At 40.5% G+C, this 27,755-nt stretch overlaps 2 protein-coding genes across 7 annotated transcripts; both read left to right on the forward strand.

Moving 5' to 3' along the window:
• The first annotated feature begins 25 nt into the window (after positions 1 to 25).
• Positions 26 to 19,033, forward strand: celf1 (cugbp, Elav-like family member 1). 5 transcript variants are annotated; one of them, XM_076025009.1, is made up of 15 exons: positions 26 to 337; positions 2,551 to 2,667; positions 7,934 to 8,121; positions 8,699 to 8,781; positions 9,618 to 9,666; positions 10,398 to 10,532; positions 10,820 to 10,899; positions 11,056 to 11,217; positions 11,369 to 11,438; positions 11,674 to 11,796; positions 12,308 to 12,421; positions 12,548 to 12,733; positions 14,407 to 14,550; positions 15,024 to 18,579; positions 18,636 to 19,033. In XM_076025009.1, the coding sequence occupies exons 1-14, from the start codon at positions 303 to 305 to the stop codon at positions 15,149 to 15,151; spliced, it is 1,614 nt and encodes a 537-aa protein (XP_075881124.1). In that variant the 5' UTR covers positions 26 to 302; the 3' UTR covers positions 15,152 to 18,579; positions 18,636 to 19,033. The 5 variants fall into 5 exon arrangements, with proteins under 5 accessions (XP_075881124.1, XP_075881133.1, XP_075881160.1 ...); XM_076025018.1 differs by having other exon boundaries at positions 10,401 to 10,532; XM_076025035.1 differs by lacking the exons at positions 26 to 337; positions 2,551 to 2,667 and adding an exon at positions 3,427 to 4,397 and having other exon boundaries at positions 10,401 to 10,532.
• Positions 19,034 to 21,132: 2,099 nt separating this feature from the next.
• tollip (toll interacting protein) lies at positions 21,133 to 27,460 on the forward strand. Of its 2 annotated transcripts, none has more exons than XM_076025073.1 (7): positions 21,133 to 21,181; positions 22,494 to 22,643; positions 23,574 to 23,756; positions 24,520 to 24,672; positions 25,575 to 25,659; positions 25,812 to 26,181; positions 26,298 to 27,460. In XM_076025073.1, the coding sequence occupies exons 1-6, from the start codon at positions 21,179 to 21,181 to the stop codon at positions 26,036 to 26,038; spliced, it is 801 nt and encodes a 266-aa protein (XP_075881188.1). In that variant the 5' UTR covers positions 21,133 to 21,178; the 3' UTR covers positions 26,039 to 26,181; positions 26,298 to 27,460. The 2 variants fall into 2 exon arrangements, with proteins under 2 accessions (XP_075881188.1, XP_075881180.1); XM_076025065.1 differs by having other exon boundaries at positions 21,165 to 21,297.
• The last annotated feature ends 295 nt before the right edge of the window (positions 27,461 to 27,755 follow it).

Below are 27,755 nucleotides of genomic sequence, written 5' to 3' on the forward strand. Positions count from 1 at the left end.
TTGTCATGACGTGCAGTTTACTTTTACGACACGTGTGGATGTTCATTAACACGGTTCACATGGTGGAGACATGTTGGTGGAATTGTTGCGTCACGTCGTAATTCAGCGGTGTTGCGGTGTGCGACGTATCGCTTCGCTTCTCTGGGGTTCCGGTGTCAGAGCCGAATATCGCGGTGCCGTGTGACAGGCGCGGTTCGACCGTCCATCGTTCACAGTTTATTGGTATTTCTATAGAAAAGAGGGCATACACGTGATGTCACTAAACACGGAAGTTGCCTCCCACCGTCAGAGCTGTCATTTACATGGACTTGGGAATGTCTGAGTGTGAGCGTGAAAGGTATGCTTTATGTATTTATGTGTATTTTGGGGGGCTGAATATCTAAATTCTATTTAAACTGCATGAACTGAACGACTAGGCCAAGGGTGGGCAAACTTTTTTTTGACTTGGTGGGCCACAATAGGTTCTAAAATTTGACAGAGGGGGCCAGGAGCAAGAGCAGATGGATGGAGTGTTTTGATGACCCACCTCATTGGAGAAATAAAGATATATCATAGGATATGTAGACGACATGTGCGTTAATGTCAATTGAAAATGAAAAAGAAGTTAGCTTTTATTTTTAGGACTAACTTTCTGCTATTTGAAAGTAATTTAGAGTTATGTTATTCTTCAGGATGTCGTCATCATCATCATCATCATCATCATCATCGTTTATTGATATAGTTTCAAGTTCGGCGGGCCGGATCAAAAAGCTGAACGGGCCGCATATGACCCAGGGGCTGTAGTTTGCCCGTGCCTGGACTAGGTAGTTGGTTATTAATTATTATAGGTGAAGAAATCTACGATTGGAGAAAATATTTGCGGTGTTGAGAAAATACAACAAAATGAACCCCATGTGAATACAAAATGAGTACCTGAACTCATCGCGCTATTCTGTTTTTAAATAAATAAGCATTATCCAAGTAGACAAATTAAAATTAAATGTAGAAATGCTGCTCATTCCCTGTTCTTTCATATTGCGTACATTATGTCACTTTTCAGTTTAACAGATGAGTCTGTTCACTGGATCATTATTTTATTTTTTTTGTTCTCTCCTGTTTATCAGCTGTGGGCTACTTGCACAGACTGGCAGGCGTGAAGCATTTTTCTGGAGTATGCAGGTTTAAAATTGACTTTTGGTTGACTTTCCCCCCAATGACTTTAGTTTATTCCTTTCTGGTTTGTGATATTTTGTCACAGCAATTTGCATTTAATCAAACCATCATTTCAACATTTAGAATCGAAAAGGTTTAGTTTCTGAAACTGGCATTATTCAGTAGTAACAACTTGGCTGATAAGAGCATATTTTAGACCTGCTGTAGGTCCGGACCACCAACAAAATGTCCTGAGATGACTTCCTGCACTATGCAAATATACAGATTTATACGGGTATATATAGATTTAAAAATATTGTATTACTTTGTAGTATCAGTGTCCAATACAGTGAAGTGGTTTCATATATATATGTATATATATATATATATATATATATATATATATATATATATATATATATATATATATATATATATATATGTGATAAATTCTACTTCTAATTTGCATTATTTCAGTTGCATTTTTAAATGCTATTTGCTGTGACTTTGTCTGCCTTCTCAACAAATGGTCAATTGTTGTGGTCAGTTGATCAGTTTTGAATGCAGTGTATTGTTACTCGCTCACTTTGAAGAGTAATCTACATAACATTTGGACATCTTTTGGGATGTAAATTATTGCCTAATTTATCAATCAACAGTTGATTGATTGATAGGTGGCAAATTTCCCTAGAAGCCGAATTTGCGCCTGAATCCTTGCGTCGTATCCCCTCCGTCTGCAATGATGGATTGTAGGCCGTAAAGCTGATCCACTGGCTTCTCGCAGCACGAATGAGTTTGGCTGGCAATTAAAAGCAAAAGTTACAAAGTTACTGAACTTCTTGTACATATTGTGCATTTGCTGTCTTTGTCGTCATTAATGAACTCCATGTTTTTGTTCTTGTGCCATAATTGTGCCATAATTCTAATAATTCCATAATTCTTTGGTGCCCTCCAGTACATTCTGCCAATTCCTGTTCCCATGGGCCGGGGAATGTTCAATTAATTGTCATTAATGGGAATTAATCATGTTGGTTTGAATTATTCAGTTTTCATAAGATATAACATTCATTGTTGGATATACTTCTTAATGCATATTATAAGGTTTGTATGAAAAAAAAAAACATACTTTGGACCATGATTAAACAAAATATGTAACTGGCAGGTAGACTTTTATCAAGCTAGTGCTAATCAGTATTTATATAATAATAAATGGTTGAAAATACTCCATGTCTTTGTTGTGAATGGCACCTTACATGTCTGTGTTTCACAAGCCTGCGATCCTCAATCGTCACTGTTTGTTTTAAATGTGCAACTTTATTTTGTATGTTCATGTTTTTGTGCTTGTTGTGTTTTTTTGTAATTGTCTATGTCTCTGTGGTCTCCGTATGTGTTGTATCCTTTGTGTCTTTATGTTGATAGTGGTAGTCCAAGGCCCTGGATGGATAGCCTGGACCCTGAAACCTTGTATGTCTCTCCAGAGCAGGCTGGACAGCCCGCTCTCCCCCTTCCTAACTCTGAGGTCTCCAATCTAGGGGGGTAAGGAGTCTCTCAGACCTACTCTACCTGGTTTTAATGTTATCTGGGAGCAGGGCTGGAAACAAAGTAGCATCTGTGAAGTGAAGTCAATGCACCACATCTGTTTTTCAAATGTTTTGTCCATTCTGAATATTACATTGTATCTGGGTCACTGGATTATACAGTACAAGTGTGCTGCTGAGATCTGACCAAGTTATGTGAATAGAGACAGTGGCGCTTGGAATTGAAGCTGACCATCTGTAGTAGTCGCCATCAAAAGTAATTAGGAAAGTAGCTGGATGTTTGCATCCATAGTTGACATATGAGACAACAGTCTATTGTAAATCCATGTTTGCTCTTCTCAACACACCAATTCTAAGTAATTATTTTACTTATTTTCATATATTCCTATGAATTCTGAGTGTGTCTCTCGGAACGTTTCAAAATTCCCTGGCTTTACTTTCATGGAATGTATATTGAAAAATTCTGCCCTTTTATACTCTTGTTGCTCTTACATTTTTCGAAACTTCTACATTTGGAGAAATACATCATGTTTGGTGTCAGAGTTTGGGCTTCATGACAGCCTTTGTTGGTGAGGGATGCGCTTCTGGGTCTTCAAACGGGTGGGTGGATCTGGTGAAGTCGGCATTTTTTCTCGTGACCATCAGAGGGTCACTTAAACTGTGTCCAATTATGCAACTTAGTTCTCGGCTTTAATCAGTAAACAGATTTCTTACAGCTTTGTTCGCTTTGTTTTTGTTGACATTCTCCTAAATGCGGTATTTTTGTGTTAAGATCCTGAGCTGAATTCGTAATAATGTCGATTGTAGCAAACAGCAACAAGTTGTCAGATATCGTAGCTAATTGTTTTGCCAGTTTCCTCATTGGACATAATTACATATGTAGGGGTGCGACTGAGCTTCTGTTTGCATTGTGGGGTACACAAAGACCCAAAGCCAGTGACATTGGCTTCCCTCTGTTTTCACGCACACAAATGGCACACAAATGTGTGTAGCCCGTCGAACAACAGGGTAAACACAGCCCCCCTCAGGCCGGAACCTAATTGTTAGCCCTCGGTGTGGCTAGTCCAGGGATTAGCTACTGGCTGGAGGCTACTATTCACTCCCTCTTTCATTCCCTCTGCCCACTGGGCCTTATCACCATCAATCTGACACCCTGTTTATCTGACGCTGCAGCCAGATCTGCTGGCCTAGGAGAAATGTTCACAAAGGCTATGGATCATCAGCACTTTGATTGTGGGACCCCAAATTGCCATTTCTCTTTCTGTCCCCGGTGATCCCATCAGCCCTCTGTCCCCATGATCTCTGTGCGGTGGTTAGTCCCAGTCTCAGTCCTGGCACCTGGAAAGCCAACCTGAAGGCCTGTCACTTTGTGTCTGTCAGTCGTGCCTCTCTCCCCCCTCTGAAACAAACTCGGCCAGCCACATTTTGTTTGCTTTATTTTGTGTTTCAGTGGATGGGATCGTCTTGTGGATTGGCTTGTTGCAGCACGCTCTTCTTTCTGCCTTTTTATGCACCTCTGGCTCATTTACCTTTCACTACACCGGCGACCTAGTAAGTGTAGAAATCTGGAGTTTACCACGGGCCTCTGATCCCATTGGCAGATTAGCGCGATTGTCTTTGAAGATTGACGAAAGAAGCGGAGAGAGATTTTACCACCATGGCTTCCTTTAAACTGGATTTTCTTCCTGAGATGATGGTGGACCATTGCTCTTTGAATTCTAGTCCTGTGTAAGTAACTCTTTCTTTTGGCCAGCTGTGTGTGTGTCATTAATGTCCATGATGAAAATCATTTGAATTTGTCGCAATAGAACAGCAATGCCATTGCTGGTCAGGAGGTCAGGATCAAAGGCCTTCGCGTGAGTTGTTCTCCTGTGTTTGCTCTTCACAATACTGTCCTGTTTAAAGAAATGATGGAGTGGACAAAGCTGCATTAAAACCTAGACATAAAATGACATGTATAAATATCCACACCAGTGAAACCAAATAGATGTCTTTCTCCTTCATCAGCAAATTGTACCTAAAATGTGGTCTAGTCTTGTTAGTGTGTTGGGGAGACTGAGTTGGTTATGATACACTGACTGCATTTACCTCTGTTGCTGGATATCTTAGGCTTCTCTATTCTGTTGCTGTGGTCGGTTTTTTGATCTATCCAAATGGGAAACTTTTTGATTATTGGCTGTGATGATGTGAGAAGAGAACAACTGAAAAGAAAAGGATTCATCCAGAAAGGATGGAGTTCAGTGGTACTTCATGTCTGTCATACAGTTTTGGTTAACTGTCCTCCAAAAGTAACAGTTAAGCTCTCGATACATTTTCCGGCATATCTCAGTTAATACCACCAGTGTTCAGTTCTTTGGTGACTCCTGTCATTGTCCAACTGGTTGTGGGGATTGTGTGCCATCTTAATTTTTTTTAACCCTGGAGTTGCAGGAGTAGACCTCCAATGGTGTTCCTACTTAATATAGCCCAATTCCTTTAAAAGTATCTATATTTTTGTTCTTATTTTACACTAAAAATCTGTTAAAATATGATTTAAAGTAAATGAGAACAAATTCACTCAAATTTTGGCGGAAGGAGTTTGTGCTGCACAAAGTGCAGAATTTGAATGCATTTTGCAAGATATCTTGTATAACATTTAATGTAGAAAGTCCTATTGTTAATGGTTTTGAGTTTCATTTCTGGCTTCTGTGTGGCTTTGGATGTACAAGCTAAATATGGTATGTAGCTGTCCACTGGGGAGTCAGTTGGGTCGTCAAATTGCTTTTGAACTTGCTCAGTTTCAGCACTGTAAACAGCCTTTGTCATCAAAAACGTTTTGGCTCCCTATGCAACCTGTTGACATTCTTGTAACCAAACCTGTTCCACACAGTTGGAGTCGAGGCTTGTTCAAAACTGCCCCGACCCAAAGTGTTTTTGATTTCATCCATTTTGATGGGTAATATTTGAATGGGTAATGGGTACGATGTTGCAATTATGTGAGACAGTAATTATCTCAGCAAGCCGATACATATTATTTTATTCTTAACACAAAGCTAATTTAATTAAAGTGAGCAATGCAATCTAATTGTGTTGAACGTTTTTGCACCTGTCTGGAGAAGTTGGACATAATAACATGGAAATCTGAAATTTCACAGATCTATTCTGAAAACTAGTGAATGCGGAAACTCCAGCAAGATTGGATTATAGACTGTGTGTGGTGCAGTGTGGATGCTGCACCACACACAGTCTATATACTTTTATTTACTCATTCTTTCGGAGGTGACATTTCCTCTCCTTCAGAATTGGAAAGACACCATGAGAGACATTGCTTCACTATATCTGACCGGCTTCGACAAGGGCTCCCTTAACAATGCATCGAGTGCTGCTGGTTTTCAGAAGCTGGCATTCTTTGCGTAAAGTTGTTAAAATTTGCACTGGTCAGTATGCCGACTAGTGCTGGCTCAAATCATTTTTGCATCAAACAGTTGATCTTCCTTCAGTTTTAGCCCAGAGATGTGTCTTAGTACTAAACAAATTGTTTTTAATGGTGTGATTTTACTCTGATTTCAAAAATGTATTTTTATTTTTCTATCTTTAATCAGATCCTAAATACACGTTCTGCTAATAATTTAAACAGGTTCAGCACTCTACTATAAGTTGGCATCGTGACAGCGGCAGACAGTGGCAGATAGAAACAAAAACCTTTTTCAGATCTATACTCTTAAGTCTGTATTAGCGCTGGGTATTTGCAAATTCTGTAGACTTTTATCATCAGACTGTAGTTTTCCTTACACATTTGCTTATGTGCTAATATATTGTGGGAAAAAACCTTATAATCAATAATAATAATAAAACTTTATTTGTACAGCGCTAAATCACAACCAATGGCGTCTCAAAGCGCTTTATACAATCAGAGAGAACCAACCGGAAACGCAATCCATCCATCTTCTATATCCACTTACTCCTGCGTGCAGGGTCACGTGGGTCTGCTTGATCGGGGGGTTATAACACTCATTTAACAATTTAAATAATCTGAACCATATTAAAAGAAACAATAAAACACAAATTATAATGAAATATAAATGACCAAAATGTTAGACTGGGCTAATTGTTAGCATTGTTAGGCATCATAATCTTCCTTACCACTCGGTGATGCAGCTGTGGCAGCAATTAAAGTGAAACCCACTCTCTGTCTCTGTTTGTTAAAGTGCACAGATGACATGTTGAGTACTGCGAAGCATGAGTCACAAGTCAGGTAAAGCTGTAAAAAAAAAGGAAGAAAAAAAGTTTATCTTTATCTTACAAACTGCCCTTTCACTGAAACTTGACTATCGAGACAGGAGTTGAGGTTGGCGCTAAGAGCCCCTTTCAAATAGCTCAAGCAAAACAGAAACTTTTAAGGTCGTCCCACAAGCAAATACAATGTGGTAGAGATTCTGAGGGTTTCATGTCAATCCAACAGTTACTAGGAAATTGTTGAAGATATTTAATACCTTCATATTCTGATACACAGTACTCGCATTATTGGAAAACATTGATCACCTGCATTTGATAACTAAATCCGCCCTGGGTTGTATTTTTTTTCCAACTGCTCCCATCATAGATTAACAGCAGCGTATTCTGTTGCGAATAGCTGCACACTTCTCACTAAAATGTGAAGAAAAATCCCAATTGACGTTTTTTTCACTGAAATAATTTGTGTACCAGTTCAAACAGTCAAATTAACTGCGTTCATACAGTTTTGTTTTTTTCCTTTTACAAATGTAGGTCAATGAAATAATGTTGTAGAGTGTGTACTGTACCTATAAGCATGCTTAGGTAGTAAAACCTTTTGGACAAGAAACGAAAATGACTTGTGAGCAAGTACGAATGCGTCAGTGTTTGGCATAGATAAGAGTTCTTGTTCCGGAATCTTTGCAGAGCTCCACTGAATTGTTTTACTAGACCAAAAAAGTTTTTGTTGAACTGTATTTATTTTTACAGAATTACTTTTGAGTTTACGGGTTGCTGTGATAACACAACCTCTCTGTCAAAAGTAGACATGCCGGCCTCTCGAGGTGGAAGTCCTCATTCAAATCCACGGCAGCTATTTTGGCACTAAGATGTGGTGCCATGGTAACGATTGCTTTCACAAATTGGTCACTATGCAGTTATCTTACTCAACCTTAATATTCTCTTATGTGTTCTATTCGTTTTTTGGCTATATCTACCTTATTTTGCTGTTGAAAATCCCCTGCGTTTTTTATCATGGCCCAACTTAATGCAGTGCCCTTTTCCTTTTCTAGCGGAAAGAAGATGAATGGGTCCTTGGACCACCCCGACCAACCTGATGTTGACGCCATCAAGATGTTTGTGGGACAGATTCCACGGTCCTGGTCAGAAGAACAGCTTCGAGAGCTGTTTGAGCCTTATGGAGCCGTCTATGAGATTAATGTTCTTCGAGACCGCAGCCAGAATCCACCTCAGAGCAAAGGTCAGCCCATACAGACAACTGCCACTCTAGGAATACAGTAGATTTCCATTAAATATAACATGTCATTGCAAAAATACAATAATCAATCAATACCATAATAATAATAAAAAAAAAAAGTGGACGTACGGGGTCACGTGACCAGTTCACTTCAAGTGAAAATGGCAGTTTATGTTTGGAAGAGGAGGAGACGTATTATCTTTTTTACAAGTAATCAAAGAGAAAAATATAACAACCAGTCTTGACAGCAAACAACATCGAAATGCAGATTTATACAAGAAATTTTGCACCTCCATCCTCCTCAAAGTGGGATCTCACAGGAGGAGATTTTACGAGAATGACGGCTTATGTGCTCCATTCAATGGAAGCAGCTGCAAAACGCAATTGTTCTTTGTCGAAATTTTAGAAATATGGCTTTTATTTTGCGAAAAACTGTCATGGAAACGCAACTACTGTGACTGTAGACTTGGAGCTCCCCAAAAAATATCCTCGTCATGCTCTCCGTATTGTACTTACAGCCTGGATTGTCTTGTCATTGTCTGGGTGTTGGGTGACTCTCCTTTCTTCTCCTGCTCTGTAGGCTGCTGTTTTATAACTTACTATACTCGTAAATCAGCCTTGGAGGCACAGAATGCCCTGCACAACATGAAGATTTTACCCGGGGTAGGTAAAAGTGCTCTTTCTCTGGAAAACCTGCTGCAGTGTCAGACACAATCAGACGCTCATAAATAGAAGTTCTTCAAAAGCTCCTATTTGACGCAAAATTCTGTTGTATAAGCATAATATGCCCCTAGCCTGTTAGTCAACTCAGCTGTATGGAAAAGTCTTACTTTTACTTTCTTCACTACTTTACTTTACTTGGTCCAATTTTTTGAGAGGAGTATATGGGGCTGAGACTGAGACTGGAACAAGTTGAAAAGTAAAGATCCAGCACTGGGTGTCCCTCAAGTGTTGTGACCCTTATTTTTTCTTTAACTTTTGGTTGCCCTACTGTTGCGGAGATATTTATATAGCTATGTGTTAGCTGAGCTGTATACTGTAGCTGTTTTTGGGTGTTGTGCAGTCGCTGCCTTTGACTCCCCTGTGAGCTCCAGGCCTTGCAGACTGCAGACTTACAGACAGCAATAGATAACACACCTGTAAAGCAATAGTGATGCCCTTCTCTTTATCACTCTCTCTTTTTTTTTTTGTTGATGGATTGCATTTTGTTTCAATAGAAGTATAACTCAATAAACACACAGTAGCGTCAAAACTGCTAAAACATCAGTTAACAGACAGACAGTCCCAGGTCTTGGTTTGTGCTCACACTAAATGCGTTATTTTCTTGCAGTGAGGCAGCGAAGGACGGACTCGGTCCCAGTCGATATGCATTTATAAGATTCAACGTTGAGGAACTTTATTTGTTACACGCCCATGCTGAATGTGCAGTGAAATGACGAGCATGAGAGCAAGTATGTAGCTGGATTAAACTTTTTTTTTTTCCCCACCTGTTTTTGTAGATGCACCACCCGATTCAGATGAAGCCAGCCGACAGTGAGAAAAACAATGGTAAGGATCTTCAACTGTTTGATCTGGTTAACACAAGCCTGAATCAAATGATCCGCGTCGAGGTAGCCCGACAGCTGTGAGCCACGATACTTAATTAAGAACCACTGTGGCCTTTCACCATGATTCACTGTAACCAAACTTCAAACCAAGTATGTGGAGTTGTTCAGTTACTAGTTTGCTTTACACTACCAGTCAAAAGTTTGGACTCACCCTATGAATTTAATGTCTTTTCTTTCATTCTCCTGACTATTGACATTGCAGTTTCTCACTGAAGGCATCAAAACTATGTATGAACACACATGGAATTATGTAGGAAACAATAAAAGTGTGAAATAAGTCAAACACGTTTTATATTTAAATTCTTCAGAATGGCCACCTTTAATTAAAAAAAGCATGTTTATAGTTATTAAACATGCTTTTCTTTGCTGCATAATTACATATATCGTGCTCATATATCGGATGTCTTCAGTATCTATCTGCAGTGTAGAAAGTTGCAACAAAAAAAATGAAATGCATGAAAAGTTGTATCCAAACTTTTGACTGGTAGAGTATATTTTGATATTGTCAACCATCATATCTTCGCCTACTATATAAACTCGAGTCGTGTGCCTCTGTGCAGCAGATGTTACAAAGGCACGCGGTTGAGCCAACGTGCATGTTGTTGTACATGTGACTGCGCCATTTGCCTTGACACGGAGCAGGTGTGTTTGATGTTGTGTTGTGCTGAACAGCAGTCGAGGACAGAAAGCTGTTTATCGGCATGATCTCCAAGAAGTGCAACGAGAACGACATTCGACTCATGTTCTCGCCGTACGGACAGATAGAAGAGTGCCGGATACTCCGCGGCCCCGACGGACTCAGCCGTGGTGAGCGGCCGCTTGTCAATAATCTTGAGACTGAGCAATTCCATTTGTTGACAATGTAAAAGACTTGTGAGTGATTGTAATACATTTGTACATAGGTGGGTTTTTGTAACTTCCATTGAACATTTTAAACTGACAACCTTGCTGTAATTATGTAAGTTTCCCCAATGTGGGATTAGTAAAGTCATGTATCTATCTATCTATCTATCCATCTATCTATCTATCTATCTATCCATCTATCCATCTATCCATCCCATCTATCCATCTATCCATCTATCTATCCCTTTCAGGGTGTGCGTTTGTGACCTTCACAGCCAGACAGATGGCCCAATCGGCCATCAAGTCCATGCACCAGTCCCAGACCATGGAGGTGAGCTACTGAGCTATCGTGGCGTAAATGGCAAAAAACAATATTATCGACGACATCCATTTGGCTTGCCGTGTCACCTGACCCACTTCACTTGTCCGATAAGGTTTTCTGTATTTACACGACGCTGCTCCTAAAGTCGATTGCGCTTCTCCTCAGGGATGCTCGTCGCCCATCGTGGTGAAATTTGCCGACACTCAGAAAGACAAAGAGCAGAAGCGTTTGGCCCAGCAGCTGCAGCAGCAGATGCAGCAGCTCAGTGCAGCTTCCATGTGGGGAAACCTCACTGGGCTCAATAGCCTGGGACCACAGTACCTAGCAGTGAGTGGGTCCGACCGGAGCGCAGTGCACACAGACTGTTGACTAATTAGCCCGATGACAAATCAATCTCACCACTTAACACGTCGATGCGACACGCTCACTTCCACTCGGGCTCATTGTTTCCCCCCCCCTGTCATCCGCCCGTCCGCAGCTCTACTTACAGCTGCTCCAGCAGTCAGCCTCCACAGGGAACGCCCTCAACAGTCTGCATCCCGTTTCAGGTAAACACACGAGCGTGTCGAGTGTCACCTCTTCACGCGCGGGTAAAAGCCTCACAATAGGTTTCTGTTTTTGTGTTGTATCGGAATTATAATCTCAGCAGTTGATTTTATACATACACACGTATTCAGCTAGAAATTAGTCCTCAGTTTTGTTTGTGGAAATAAAACTGAAACTGTTTTTTCAAACTCCAGAATGCGACCCTTGTGCGTGTTTGTGTGTGTGTCTCCCTCGCAGGTCTTAATGCTATGCAGAACCTGGCTGCATTAGCAGCGGCTGCGACTGCCACGCAGGCCACAGCCACAGGCTCCAGTGCCATGACGACATCAAGCAGCCCATTAAGTGCACTAACAAGCTCAGGTAGACAAGAAAAGATTTTCAGAACTGTGTGTATGCGTGGGCATATGCGTGTGTGCTTGTGTGTGTGTAATATTTGGAGCATCAGCTACAGTGTCAAGAGCACTTCAGGCTGTCATCTCTTTTGGACTGGGGACATGACGTGTGGCAGTTTTGAAAAATGTAGACAGAATTCTGGGTTTTAATGCAATAAACAAATACATTTAGTAAAGTTAGCCCTCTTGCAAAGCATCAAATTTCAGACCTACTTACCTTTAATTTCTAAAATTTTAAGAACATTTCTTAGCTCATGGACTTTTCAAATGAACAACATGTCAGTGGAATTTTCTGATCCAGTTTTGAAACATTCCACAGCAAAGAATCAGAGCTTTGAAGAGTTTTATTTAAGAATACCTACTGAGACATTGTCTTATAACCGCTTATTCAAAATTCAATCTATTATAGCCCTTTGGTTGACGTTGTTTTCTTCTCCGCTTGCTTGGTGTTGCACTAACAAACCTATTTCCCTGGACAGGCTCCTCCCCCACCTCCAGCAGCAACTCCTCTGTGAACCCCATGGCGTCTCTGGGGGCTCTGCAGTCTCTGGCTGCTGGTTCCGGGGCTGGCCTCAACATGGGCTCACTGGCAGGTCATAACATATTTATTATTTCTTTATTTCTTTATTGTTATTTATTTGATTTTTAGAATTGTGGGCGTTCCTAAAAGGTGCTGCGAGAAACTGCTCATTGTTGCTGTCACAACGTCATTGTTGCAGGCATGGCGGCATTGAACGGCAGCCTTGGCTCTGGAGGCCTCTCCAATGGCTCAGGAAACACCATGGAGGCGCTAAGCCAGGCCTACTCGGGCATCCAGCAGTATGCCGCTGCTGCCCTGCCCAGCCTGTACAACCAGAGCCTGCTGTCCCAGCAGAGCGTCTCGGCAGCGGGCAGCCAGAAGGAAGGTGGGTCGCGTGGGCTTAACTCTATAATGAAAAACTGAGAAAAAAAATACCCCCAAAAAAGGCATGGTGTAGGGTGAGAGAAGATGTCACGGGACTTCAGGGATGATTGGTTTGCAGACTCGTTTCAGTCGTCAATGAAAAGAATGATTGTGAGTTTTAGAAGTTTTACATTGACTGTACACTGACTATATGTATATATATATATATATAATATATATCTATATATCTATCTATATATATATATAAAATATATATATAATATATATAAATATATATATATATATATATATATATATATATATATATATATATATGTATATGTGTATATGTATATGTATATATGTATATGCATATATATATATATATATGTATATGTATATATGTATATGTATATATGTATATATATATGTATATATATATATATATATATATACATATATATATAGCCGAACAGCAGTATTGAGGGGTTTAGGTGCTGGAGAAAGTGTGTGTATGTGTGTGTGAGAGTGTGTGTCTGTATATCTCACCTTCCTGCTAAGGATTGTGTCTTGTTTTAAATCTGCTGCGTCAGCCAGCGACGGTCGCAGCACGGGTAAGACTCACCGCCGTCACTCTGACCCTGACTCTGACCCTGACTCTGAAATTCAAGCGTACAACAGAAGACCTGGGGCCTGTTTCACAAAGGAGGTTCACTAAACCCCTTGAGTTTGACCATAAACCCTAAGTTGGGCACATTCAGGGTTCTGAAACGCCGGAGTTTCTGGTTTCCTTACGGCAGTTTTGGGTTGAGTTGATGGACTCTGAGTTTGTTTATTCGTGGCGCACGTGCAAACCTCAGAGTGCACAGAGCTCACATGACTAGGGTTCACCATGGCAACTGTCAACAAGAGGAAGTCAGCGTACTTGAGCCTAATGAAACAAGAAATATTCAAACACTCATATGGTCAATTTGAACAAATTGAATTTGAACATTACGTTACAGGGAAAAAAAACAGTTGCAGTAACAAAAGAAAGCAACAGCCCACCTTAAATGGGGCACTCAGGATGGAAACAGAAATACACTCTGGGTGGGTTTGTTGAATTAAACCTGCTGTCAACCTGGATAATTTCACAGAGTGTGTTACCATAGCTACAGACTGAGTTTCTAGGCTTTAACTTACCTTTAGTTTCCTCGGAGTTCCCCCGTTTCCAAGCTAACAAACCCTGAGCTTCCAGAAAGCCTGCTTTGTGAAACAGGCCCCTGTTCCTGCTTAAATGATTGATGATGTTCGTTGTAATTAATGCACTGATTGATTTAGTAATTATCTTGCATCCTAAGACATGGTTGAAGAAATTGGCAGTTCTCATTGGCTGAATTTTACATTTTATTTCATATTTTTTATTAGGAGCAAAGGCCACATGGTTTACAAATCTGCATGCATGCCAGTTGTCATTTCTCTGTGTAAATCTAACACAGATATTAGTAAAAAAAAAAAAATAATAATCATTTTTTACATTCATTTAACATGAGCCCTGAGTGACAGGAAGTTGGGAAATACCATTGCTCTTTGCATTTGGTTGGATCGAGATATATTTTCCCCATGACCAAAATTTTAAGAATGCCAAATTAGTGGTTAAACACAGAAAAAGTGAAGACATTAGTGTGATGTATTGGTGTGACCTTTAATTGGCAGGTCCAGAAGGTGCCAATTTGTTCATCTACCACCTGCCCCAGGAGTTTGGAGACCAGGACCTGCTTCAGATGTTCATGCCATTTGGAAATGTCATCTCTGCTAAAGTTTTCATTGACAAACAGACAAACCTCAGCAAGTGTTTTGGTGAGTTATTTGAAAATATCCCAGGCAAGGTTTTTCATCATCATCCTTATGTTGGTCACTAATGGAAATTGTATGCATATAAATACACACACACACATGTATATATGTACACACACATATATATATATATATATATATATATATAGGTATAGATAGGTATAGATATGTATACATATATATGTATGTATCGATTAAAATTGGGGTTGGTGGGGAGCACTAGAATGAAGCTTCTTTGTTTTGGTTTTCATGCTTTCCCCAACACCAGAGTGAACAGAATGTTCTGTTCGTCTAAACATCTAAAGAAAAAAAAAAAAAATCTAAACTTTCTTCTCCTTGATGCCATATTGTGTTTTTCACCGTGTGACAAAGAAATAACAAATGTTATTTTTGTATTTATTTATCAATTAATTTGCAGTAGTTTTTGCAAGTGTTTTGGTTGTCTGTGAAATCGAACACTTTGCGCCCCTCTGCAGGCTTTGTGAGCTACGACAACCCGGTCTCGTCGCAGGCGGCCATCCAGTCTATGAACGGCTTTCAGATCGGGATGAAGCGGCTGAAGGTGCAGCTCAAGCGCTCCAAGAACGACAGCAAGCCCTACTGAGAGCGCTGTGGCGGCGGCGGCCGGAGGTTCGGTGTAGAAAAGGTGGCGTCACGGTAAGTGGATGGAGTGCGACTGAGCGACCCACCCACCGGGTGGACTCGTCCGCTGGGAGCTCATTCTGTGCGATAGCAGGGTCCCGTCGGCCGCAGCGCCTCCCCTGGTCTTTAGAAGTCAGCCCAGTCCAGGCACGGACACACACACACACACACACACACACACACACACACACACACACACACACACACACATATGAGAGGTCACAAGCATTAACATTTTTCACTCTAAATTTGGATTCTCTCCCGTGTTACGTCGTGGCTTGTACTTTTTTTGTTCTACCTTTCACAACGAAGAGGAAACCAAGTGTGTGTTTTTCTTATTTTAGTTGAAATGTTATCAGTTTGCTGTGGTACATAATACACACGAGTTTGTTGTTGGGCTATGTTGCATATTGAAATGCGGGTGCCAAATTCCTCTGTTTTTTTTTTTTGTTCTTTTGTTCTTTTGTTTTTTAACCACGTGATGGCCTTCTCCTGCACCACCCAGACGGGACAGACAGCTGGAGAGGAGCGAAAGAGCAACTGCTTTAGATAAGGAAACTGAAACAATCTCGTGGTTTTCTTGTTTCTTTTCTAAAAAAAAAATCCAAAAAACAAAAGTGTGTGTGGTTTTGACTAATTATGTATTAGTTCTCTGTATTATCTTGGAGTACACTGCATGTAACATCCACCCTAAAAACTTTCTGTGAGGTGAGGGAGGAGCTCCACCAAAGTATTGCAGGCGACGTGTTGGGAGTTAATTTGTTTCGCATTTTGTGTTTTTGAAAACACTTCCCGTCGACGGAGGGTAGGAGTCGCTGTTGGGTTGTTTTTTTTTGTTTTTTTTTTGGAAAGTTAACGCATCTACGCTCGTCCGTAATCCGACTGGCTCAGGGGGGAGCGGGGGTCTTCACAATGACCATGCACCATCGTTTGTACACAAGGACTATAGCTGGATTTCTACTTGCATGCGGAACCATTGATCGCTCTCTTTGGTGTTTCTTGATCCTCTGCACATTTAGTGAGGTCGGTTTTGTCTCCACCGCACCAAGACTCGTTCGCTCGTTCTTCTGGCGCGTTGGCGTCGTGCCCATCATGGAAATGCGCCATGCTTTCGTGGAGCTCCTCCTCTTGAGCGGCGCCGTCTTTAGCGAGCAATATACTGTGAACACTGGCAATAAAGGCGGATGCCACAGCCGCGCTCCTAGCCAGCATTTTAAGAAGGAAAATCTAATCTAAATGGTTTTAGTTTCGACTTTGAATTCATTTGTCATGTGAAGAAACCTTCAAACACCCCTTTGCTACTGCCACGCTAGTTAGAGGCTGGCTAATCTACAGAGGGCTAACCCCATTATGTCTCTCGCTGGGTATCATCTGTGATTGGAGAATGCATATAAATGTCAAATTGCTCAAGACAAACCTGTTAGTTATCGAATCTTGCAAGAATGTGTTCCTTTTTTTTTTTTTTTTTTTTTAAATTAGCAAGCAAGACAATTGTTGATGTATATTTAAACTATTATGCCTTTTTCTATTTTTATATAGGTTTTATACTTCCCCTGTGTGTCGGGGAACTATTTATTGCCTAAATTATTTATCTGAATTGAGATTATTTTGGGAAAAAAAATGTCAAGTCCAACAACTTCATTTGATCTCATTGCTGTGTGTCCTCTCCTCAGTTTAAACTCTTGTTTGCTTTTGGAAATGTTTACTCTGTGTGTGTGTGTGTGTGTGTGTGTGTGTGTGTGTGTGTGTGTGTGTGTGTGTGTGTGTGTGTGTGTGTGTGTGTGTGTGTGTGTGTGTGTGTGTGAGTGAGAGAGATCCACGCTGCTACAGACTTAGTAAGAACCCCTCGTTGTTATAAATTCCTTTTTCTGAATAAATTAATCTCTTTTTTATTTTCCAAAATTACAGGGAGCGTAGTTTATTCAAAAAGTCCAATTCAACATGTCTGTCAATGCGGTTCCACTTTTTGAATAAATATTTTTCTGTGTTGTCAGCAGCAGTGCAAATAAAAAGGCGTGAGTGTAGTGCTATGCTTATTAGTTTTGAAACTGATCAAAGTCCAAAGATTGAGTTCAATTGTGTGTGTGTGTGTGTGTGTGTGCGTGTGTGTGTGTGATCATTTTAGAGCTTCTCACAGCGACAGGGTCATTCATGTCACAGCAGTCGAGATGTTTAACATACTGTTCTCCCACTTACTATATAGAATGCCAGTGCTGGACGTTTCTTGGTATATTTGTACACCAAAGTGTTATTGCTTTTGCACAAAAATCACGATTAAGTCAGGGACTCCGCCATCGGCAATGATCCAACTACTCTAGAGCGCTCATTGAGCCTGTGTCTGTTCGGTGTTGTGCTATTATAGCCCCGACGTCTTGGTCTTGAGTGTTCTCCATCAGATAAACTGGATTAATGAGGTACTATTAACAGACGCCGCCGTGTGTCGTTAGCAGCCTGGATGTGGTGTCCCTCTCGTGTGTTCACTGTTCGTCACTTGGTTCAGGTAAACGCCACTGGATGCTGTAAACCCACTGAGGAACCTGCATCTGTCGCTGTATTTTCAGCCTCGGAATTTCATGCGCAAACTTTTGTGAGGTCACTCAAATTCTCAATTTGCAACGGTACAGCATAATCAAATTGACTTGAAATATTTTTCCATATGCACAAAGAAGTTCCATATAGAATGCTACTGAGTTTCCCATCATTAATTCTGATGAGTACGTTTTTCCATCGGTGTCCTCTGGCCACTGTATGTGACTATATGTGCTAGACCACCGCTGATAACACATGTGAGTAGTGAGTAGTGCGTTCACTCCCCTCCCTCACCCCCGCCTCGGTCCCAAACACTAACCCTTGAGGATGTGACACCAAACTCAACACTGTGATCAGTGATCTCTTGTTTCTCTGTCTGTGTTCCATTGGTGTTTAACGTCCGTTTGTCTCCCTGTTGTGTTCCTCTTTTTGTTTGTTTTTTCTAGATCTCTTCCTGTTTGCCCTAGCATGTTGATGTGGCGTCACAGTTCATCGTCCAGTCCTTGTCCTCTCTGCACTTCTCTGATGCTTCCCACCTCTGACCCTCTGTTTGACATTACGTATTGTGGACATTTTCCTTTTGTTTGGTTTTGTTTCCCCATTTGCTGTCTGTGCTACCAACAGCAGGGGCACTAGAAAGACTGACGCAGAACAAGAATTATTCTTTTGGGGGAGGGGAAAGTATATTTTTCTAGAACTGACCGACCTAACCACTAATTAGATTTTTTTTTTCCTTCCCAAAATCAGCTTGATTTTTCTATAATTATCTCCTAAATCTTGGAGCAGTCCTTCCAATGCCCCTATTCTTTGGTTTTGTTGTTTTGTGTGTGTGTGTGTGTGTGTGTGTGTGTGTGTGTGTGTGTGTGTGTGTGTGTGTGTGTGTGTGTGTGTGTGTGTGTGTGTGTGTGTGATCGCAGCTTAATCTGTCTCACAGGGTTGTTGTGTGTGTATATGTTGGTGTGTCTTCTAAATTAGAATACCTTTTTAACTACAATAGTAATCATGTTGTGTCGGACATTGATGCTAGGCTAGCATTAAAAGGTTCATCCTTCCATTTGGAGTGATGTTATGAGGGGCTAACATTTCATGTAAATTTAGTTTTTACTTTGAGCCTTTCGGCGCACCTCTACAAGCACACATTGCTGTACTGCTCTTTCTTTTGTGTGGAGAATCAAAAACGACAACCTCTGTCACAGTATATTTAGAATGCATGTTTTTTATATATCTGCACTGACATTCTTGGCAAAATGTGATCTAGTTTGTGTTAAGTTAAAAAAAAAATGCTGAATAAATTGGTGCCAAATGTTTTGCACAATCATTATCTCCCCTTTTATTGAACTTTTTACTGAAAGCAGAGTTACATGATGGGACAAATGGGACCGTGGGAGGGCAGGGGGGTCACTTGACGTTAACTGGATTCACTGTGTCATTGAATTTTTTTTTGTGTAGAACAATAAATTAGAAGAGCTTATAAACGAATATCATTCACAAAGTGATTGTGTATTCATCAGATGCAATTAAGAGACAAGAGCGGGACAATTTCCCTTTGTAGTATAGACAACATTAGTGATTGAGAGTTTAGTCCACCAGTTCCCCAATCTAAACCTGCACAAAAAATACTAATTAATTTCAACGCCTCTGCAGTTGGTCAAAAGTTCCAAGACTAAGATGCTCAAAATAAGTTCAGTTTCTACATGCAGAACTGCGATACCTACATTTTGTAAAGTAAAACGGCCTGATTATTTTTCAGGGTTACTGTCTATACGTTGTGCGGTGGTGAGAAATGTTTGTCTATTCTCAATCTATTTTTTTTTTGTCCACCAAAGCAGAAAGGTAAGAAGAGGTACTTCAAAGGACGGTGTGACCGGTGTCATGTGGACCCAAATGCAGTAAAGCGAGCCACAGGATTAATTAAAGACTCACTTGTTTAATCACTGGGTAAAAAAAAACTTTTGTCAAATAATAACCAGCTCAATACAGGTTGGCGCAGACAATCTGTTGGAAAACAGACAGCTGAGGTGAAAAATCCAGGGAAAATAGGCCTGGTGTCAACAAGGCTGATACTCCACTCTGGCAAACACACAAAAAAATCATCACACAGTAGCAGGCAACCAGGAATGCAAAAGAACAACCTGGCATAGGATTGCAAGTGGAGCTGGACAATATATATCTGTGGCTGATTGCAGAGGAGGGGCTGCAGGTGATGGTGCTGATTTGATGAGTAAGGGCAAGGGAAGTGAGCAGTGGGAAAGTACTTAATCCAGGGGCAGACTGTGACGGACAGGCAGGCAGGTGATGAATGAAGATGTTAATTAAATGAACAGTTGTAAATTACCAGTATGAATACAACCAAAGACGGATGCCAACCTCTGTTAAACAAGAAGAAGGAGACGGTTACTCATAACTATTTAAATGAAATTCTCAAATTGCATGACTGGCCTTAATTGACCTGCCTGAACATCATATGTTGGAAATCTGTTAGGCGATTTTTGGATTTCAGGAGACCTTAAACATCTTAGGCAGCGATTTTGTCCGACTAACCTGAAGAATTTAAAATGTCCATCTTATCTGTCGTTCAAGAACCTACAGTTCTTGAAACAGAACATTGTTACATTGTAACAATTACAGCAAAATTAATACTTTTATAAATATATACCCTCTCCGTGACCTAAATAACAAAAGTAACAAAAGAAAAACTCAACCAAATGGCTAATACTCGCTTTGCAAATTATCTACATGTTTTGTCTTCGTTTTTGCATGGCTGTTTACCTTTCAGACCAGTCTTATTAGCATATGCCGCACGCTTTGCATCACAATGTCTCCTCCACAAATACAATAAATGAAGCCATATGTTGCCTGGACGAAAGAGAGAGAAAAAAGACTTAAAATTATTATTTTTTAAAAGTAATTTATAGATTACATTTAAAAAAAAAAAAAAAAAAAAAAAAAAAAAAATGAGGCTCCCAGTGTCTGGACGACGATTGGAGGAGTACAGTTGATTCAAGACCAGTTGGACATTTCCATTTGGAGTGTCTTCTGATGTTGCACAAATTGCTGTGTCAACACACTTTATGACTACGATGGGCTTTAAACCATAATCATAATGATTAACACAAAAGGGAAGGAAATATTTTACTTTTGTATAAAATCAATAGTGTTTGACTAAAATAACACAAAAAGGGGGGGGGGGGGGGATCCCAAGGAATTTCGAAACGCTTTTGCGGGCGCGCATGCGCGCTCGGGGAGAGCGAGTAATGGTCTTAGAGGAGAAAAAAAAGCCACTACATAAGCATGAATTGAATTGTTAATAAATAAAACAACCATTATGTATAAACCTTGAAGTGGGACTATCAAAGCAGTATTCCAAAATTTGGGCAGAAATACATTTCATTTAAAAAAAAAAAAAAAAAACGAAGGAGAAATCACTTCCGGGTAATTGGTAATCCGACGGTTCACTTTTATGGTTTGTTGGTTTGTTTTTCCCACACAGTTGTTCGTTGTTTTACGAAGGAGACAATTTTATACTCAAGAAGGCGCACAGGCAGCATGGCGACAACTATTAGCACCCAGCGGGGACAGGTAAAGCGATCATTATTGTTTATTTATTTTATCTTTAGCTTTGAATAGCCTACATGGGAGGCGAAACTAGCTGCGACATGTTTCCAACATTTTCGAAAAACCGAATTTCCGCTCTTCACCTCTCAATTTAAACGCTTCCCGTCTCGCGTAGGCATTCATCAAGGTGATATTAAGTCGTGGAAAATGTACCGTTATTTCAAGGCTAACTGTCACTGACAAGTAGTTTCTGAGTCGTTGGAGCTTATTCACGTTCTGTATGTTGGAACATGTCGTATAGCAATGAGTCAGGTCAAAGCTAACTGTCCGACGCCCAGATTGTGTTAGTTTAAATCACTGTGATGGGTGGAGGACTCCGACGAAGGAAAACAGAGGTCTGTAACTGACAAACGAGTTTCCTGGTGGAGAAAAACGCTGCATAAACCAGCACGATGACGCTGCATTTAAATAAATAAATAAATAAATAAATAAAATAATTGGCACAATTGACGATATTTAACTTCTAGCAATCAAATAAAAATATTTGTTTTTTTGTTTGTTTTAAATAGAAAGTACCAGCATATCCCTTAAAAAGAAGACAAGCTCGTATATACATCATGATTAGCAGTTGTTTAAACCGCGCTGTGTATGATGCAAGTTTTGCTCAGTTGAAGTTTAAATCAGCATTGTGTAAAACATGCCTGTTAAATGACTCAACCTCTTTTTAAATCAACATTAAATACCTGGTTAAACTGAAGCAATTCAACAGTACGGCCCTCATACAGCATGTTACAGTTATCTTTCGTACTATGTGAGGGTGTTGGTGGAGTCACAGTGACGTTCAAAGAATTTCACTCTCCCCTGTAAAACTGTTAATTACACGCGCATTTACACTAGAAGGCATTTGTTTTCATACAGATGTCATGTCGCTCACGTGATGTGGTGTGGTGACAACAAACTACACGTTTATTTGGATTTTTATTGTTCTCACAATTCTGCATTGCTCCCTAATAGGTTTCCTGTGGTCCTTGGATTTATTTATTTATTGTTCAAGGTGTAGCGAGAATAACTACAGTCAAAGTTCAAATAAACTTAATTTTATTATTTTGTTATTGGTCCCTTTAGAATATGTTAAGAGTTTAAGTGTGAATGATGACAAAACTTGTCAACTTTCCTTTTTTTTTTTCTCAACATTGTCTCGGACCTGTTTGTGTCCTCAGGTGTACATTGGGGAGCTCCCTCAGGACTTCCTGCGGATCACTCCCACACAGCAGCAGCAGCAGGTCCAGCTGGACGCTCAGGCAGCCAGACAGCTGCAGTATGGAGGCTCACTGGGCACCGTGGGGCGACTCAGCATTACTGTGGTCCAGGTAAAGAAAGCGAAGCTTCGCTGTGCGAAAAACACCTTATTTAGATCTTTCTGATAATACCAATATCGTGTGTGTGTACCAGTGCATATGCCCAATATCTGAGGGTCCATGCGGATAATAAACTGGACTGGTCGCTGCCTACAAATGCAGCATACAAAAAAGGATAAAGCAGACTTTTTTTTTTAGTAGGCTCATGTTATTCAGTCAGTCGTTGCGAGTGCAGTATTCTTTGCGGTTATGTGCTGGGGTAACTTCATGACAAGAAGGGAGGGGAACCGGCTTGACAAACTAGTCAGGAAATGTGCGTCAGTGATGGGGAAGGGGGGTGGACTCTGTTGGAGAACTGGTGGAGAGTAGAACGAGGGCCTTGATGAAGTCTATCCTTGACAACAATAGTCACCACCTGCATGACACTGTGGTTGCTCAACAAAGCAGCTGCAACTTATTTTACTAATGTGTATATGTATTCAATAAATAAGTGTCCTAGATTTTAAGATGCTCATATTGGATCATTGGTATGTCTTTAAAAACAAGAATTGGGGAAAAATAGATAAAAACTGAAAAGATCAGTGAAGAAGCTCTTAGCCCTTATTTTTATTTATTTTTTTTAATTTTGTTTAATTCTTTATTCGAGCATAAAAAGAAGGAAAAGAAATAAAAAGATTCAATAGTAAAACTATGTAAGCCTATCACTCAAGGAAAACAACAACAACAAAAACAAATATCCACAACTTAAATATGCTCGAAAGGAGTAGGAAGAAGTACTTGACTTATCCAGTCCTACCGTTAATCACAACGCCCTTTAGCTGGTTCTCATAGCCATCCTCAAGAAAAAATAAATAATCCTTAACTGGATTACTGGTATGTAAAATAAATTATTAAGTCTGTCCCTATTCATCAACTAGCGCCTTGTTGGTTTTGATTTTACAGGCCAAACTGGCTAAAAACTACGGTATGACCCGGATGGATCCATACTGCCGAATGCGACTGGGCTATGCCGTGTATGAGACGCCAACCGCACACAATGGAGCCAAAAATCCACGATGGAACAAAGTCATCCAATGCACAGTGCCGCCGGGTGTGGACTCTTTCTACCTGGAGATCTTCGACGAGGTGAGGAGATATGCGCATCATTTGATCATGTGGTGCCTGTTCATCTCTTGTTGCATCACAATATGCTAAGGACCGTAAAGAGAATATATCAACTCAACGTGACTGTTTTGGGGAGAAATGATTACACTCTAGGACCATGTACGCAGACAATGATAAAACTACACTACTCCACTGGAGCCTCCTAGACAGACTTCCACTGGCACAATGCAAAAAGCCCTTGTGAGACTCGAGATCAGCAAGATTGGAATTTTATTTCTTTTTAATTATTCTCTGCACTGTTTGTCTTGCTTGAACTGTGCACATTTCTTCAACGTGGGATAAATGAAGGCAGAGAGAAAGAGTTAAGTGAAAAGCTGCTTTGCAGACCAAGTATAGGAGCTGTGTCGCAATAATGGGAATAAAAGAAAATAGAGGGCTACTGTAAATGTCTGCAAAAAAAACAACAAAAAAAACAAAACGACGTGACAAAATGTCCAATTGCGTTACACCCGACAGTCACACACACCAGCCGATGCGTTCAATGCACTCTAGAACATGAGCGTTAGCAACTGTCCCCTCCCTTTAAAGCACAGATGTGTTCTGAGAACTCTGCTCTCCCATGTTTGTTGTTTGATTTTTTTTTTTTTTTAAATGTGTTCCTAATAAAGGTTTGAATTGAATAAAGTACTAGTACATTATTCGTCACTCTGACATAAGTCATATGCAGCCTGTTGACATGTTGTTGTTTTTTTTTCCACGTTTGTGTATCCGATGGGCCATCCAGAGGGCCTTTTCCATGGACGACAGAATAGCGTGGACACACGTCACCATCCCAGAGAACCTACGGGAGGGAAACGTGGTGGATGAGTGGTTCAGTCTCAGTGGCAGGCAAGGGGATGACAAGGAGGGCATGATCAACCTGGTGATGTCGTTCGCTGTAAGTACTTCACAGGGCTTCATAGTGACTCCTTGTCTGCCGTGGTCTTTACAGACGGCTGCGCTGCCGGACCTTAAGTTTCTGTCCACTCAAATGACTGATTGACCCCTTATACACATCCAAACATATCTTATTCTTCATTTTATTATTGCCCATGTGCCTAACCCATAGAAATGAAAAAAATATTCATTCAAGTGTGTCTCTTTGCCTCTTGAGATTTCTTCTAGGACATAATTGAGTACAAATCACTCATTATATAAAATATATATCTCATAAAAAGCTGTAAAGGCTATTGAGGCACGGTATATTTCAGCTAAACACAGAGATGCTGACTTGCAGTCGTGTGAGAAAGCTTTTGGATGTGACTAAAATTTTTACTCAATCCAAGTTATTGTCATGAAATATTTGCCAGATTTTTTTTTTGTTGTGTTTTTCCACACAAGCTAATGCAAATGATTGTGTTTGTTTATTGTTAATCAGACACAATAAGAAATTCTTGTAGTTCTTGTACTCTGGATGCAAGCGGCGTCTTCTTCTTGCTGAAACATCCAGTTCTGAGCTGGACAGAACAGCGCATGTGCGGCACGTGGGTAGATATTGATGACTGCACAAAAATAATCTGCACTTGCAGGCTTCCAACGGACTCTAAGCGAAATACACTGCATCACAAAATGTATGAGGTGTCCACAAAACTTTTTTCCACCACTGTATATTTACATGGCAACAAATCTGATAGATAAGAAAAAGAAAAAAAAGAGGAATCTCTTAAAAACAGGGAGTAACTGATGTGAAATATTGCAGCAGCCTTTGAGCATCGCTCACTGCTGCCCCTGCTGGTGTGAACGGTGCTGACAGAGACCTTAATTCTTGGAATGATTGCTGTCTCTCTGCTTCTGCCTCAGACCCTACCTGCAAGCATGATGACTCAGCCTGTCGTCTTGATGCCCTCTGTGTATCAGCAAGGAGTAGGATATGTGCCCATTGCTGGTAAAACACACACACACACACACACACACACACACACACACACACACACACACACACACACCAAATTAAACTTTTTGTTTTATTACAGATGCTTAAAAGATAGTTTATTTTCTCAGTTTGACCAAAGTAAATCTCTGTCTTTGCGTCGTCAGGTGTGCCTGCAGTCTACAACCAGGGCGTGGTGCCCATGCCAATGCCGCCAACCATGCCACCTGCTGGCCACCACCAGGGGCCGGCGTGCACAGAGGAAGACCTTAAAGCTCTGCAGGACATGTTTCCCAACCTGGACAAGGAGGTGGTCCGCACTGTGCTGGAAGCGCAGCAGGGCAACAAGGATGCTGCCATCAACTCTCTGCTGCAGATGGCTGAGGAGCTCTAACAGCAGAGAACACAGACCCACCCCACCCAACCACCCACCAACCAACCCTCACAGTGGACACGCCAACACACATATCCCATATACACTCAAAATATGTATATACATATATATATATATATATATATATATGTATATATATATATGTATATATATGTATATGTATATATATATATATATATACATATATATATATATATATATACATATATATATATATATATATATATATATATATATATATATATATATACAAAAAAAGTATTTACCTCTAGAAAGACTTCCCTTCACACACATGGACACACACGGTCGTAAAGAGGATGTATATAGCGAGATCTCCCTCACCGCAACCAGATTTGGGGCTCCAGCAGCTCACATAGGAAACACGAGAGATGAGAGTGTTTTCCCCCTCCGCGTTGTCGGCCAGTAGATGAGTGGCGGTCCGTCTCTGACCAACAGCTCTCGGTCACAATTCAAAGCAGCACTTTCCGTGTGGGCTCCTGGAGGAGGCGCTGGTGTGTTTTCACAGCAGAGTCCCCCCAACCCTCCCTTCTTGGACTCGATCCATCAGAGCGTCTGTTTGGCTCCGACACTGGTGGAAGTGTGCGGAGAACCCTGCTTGTTTTGTCTTTTCTCGTTTGGTGTGTAGCCGTAAACTGTTGATTGCACTCTTAAAAATCAAATTATTTTAAGTTATTGTGGATGTCTTAAATTATTTAGAATTAGATATCGAGGGAATTAAGAATTTAAAAAATGATAATAACCCATGGAGACGACTTTCTTTCTGGCTGCCCACGCGTGACTATTTTTGTGGAAACACTTTCAGGAGAATGGTTGGAAATGGGAGCCAGCGGGGAACTCGCAGGTAGAGGACAATGATTTTTGGAGCTCAGCAGCCAGCGGGACCAAAATACTCCCATCCAAGTTGACAGGGTTTGAGTATGCATACAAACACAGAGCTCCTTTTACAGCTACATGAACGTGTTCTATCAGCCGAAATGTGACATTGAGTTTTGTTTCATATTTCTGTGTAATAGACATGAGCTTTTAACACAAGCGAAGGTTAAAGTGTGAAAATAGACGCTTTCCGCTGACACCTGTGGATATTGAGTTGCTAGAAGTGTGCTTTCTGCCAAAGGTTTCATTTAAGTGATTGTCTTAATAGTTGTTCACGTGTGATTCTAAAATGAGATTTCTAAAAATGTTGCTATTTAATCCTTTTGCGTGTTACAGCTTTCCTCTCTTCACTTAAATTCTTTTTTTTTATGTATTTATTGAGATTTTGGCTAAAAATTGCAACATACTACGTCAGAACAGCACAGCGACATCAATGATCAACACGTTTAGAAAATACTGCAATGAAGTTTAAAATCATTTGTGATGATGTGCATACATTCACTTTATTAAAAATAACTACCTAGCCTATGCAGGCTCTGTGACTACCTCATGTAACACACACACACACACACACACACACACACACACACACACACACACCTGCATCATCAACCATAAATACTGGATTGAAGCAGATCTCCACAGTGGTGAAGAAGCCAGCCCAGATTAATAGATTGCAATTTTCAATTATCTGAAATTGGAATTTTCGCTTTTAACGCTTTTAAAAAGTATACCAATCTCCTCCTGACATATCTGTGAGAGGCACAGATAGCTTTGATCCAACTCATGTCACCTCTAATGTGGCACACACACCAGTTCAAAG

The sequence above is a fragment of the Nelusetta ayraudi genome, unplaced genomic scaffold (genome assembly GCF_046127955.1).
Source record: "Nelusetta ayraudi isolate G7.1 ecotype Tasmania unplaced genomic scaffold, CSIRO-AGI_Nayr_v1 ptg000002l, whole genome shotgun sequence".
Lineage (NCBI taxonomy): Eukaryota > Metazoa > Chordata > Actinopteri > Tetraodontiformes > Monacanthidae > Nelusetta > Nelusetta ayraudi.

Bases quoted from the DNA above. Each gene is read 5' to 3' on its own strand.
- celf1 (XM_076025009.1), top strand. From the start codon at position 303: ATGGACTTGGGAATGTCTGAGTGTGAGCGTGAAAG. The intron at 2,668-7,933 runs GTAAGGAGTCTC...TTCCTTTTCTAG, and splicing joins GAGGTCTCCAATCTAGGGGG to CGGAAAGAAGATGAATGGGT. The intron at 12,422-12,547 runs GTCATAACATAT...TCATTGTTGCAG, and splicing joins CAACATGGGCTCACTGGCAG to GCATGGCGGCATTGAACGGC.
- tollip (XM_076025065.1), top strand. From the start codon at position 21,265: ATGGCGACAACTATTAGCACCCAGCGGGGACAG. The intron at 21,298-22,493 runs GTAAAGCGATCA...TTGTGTCCTCAG, and splicing joins TTAGCACCCAGCGGGGACAG to GTGTACATTGGGGAGCTCCC. The intron at 25,660-25,811 runs GTAAAACACACA...TTGCGTCGTCAG, and splicing joins AGGATATGTGCCCATTGCTG to GTGTGCCTGCAGTCTACAAC.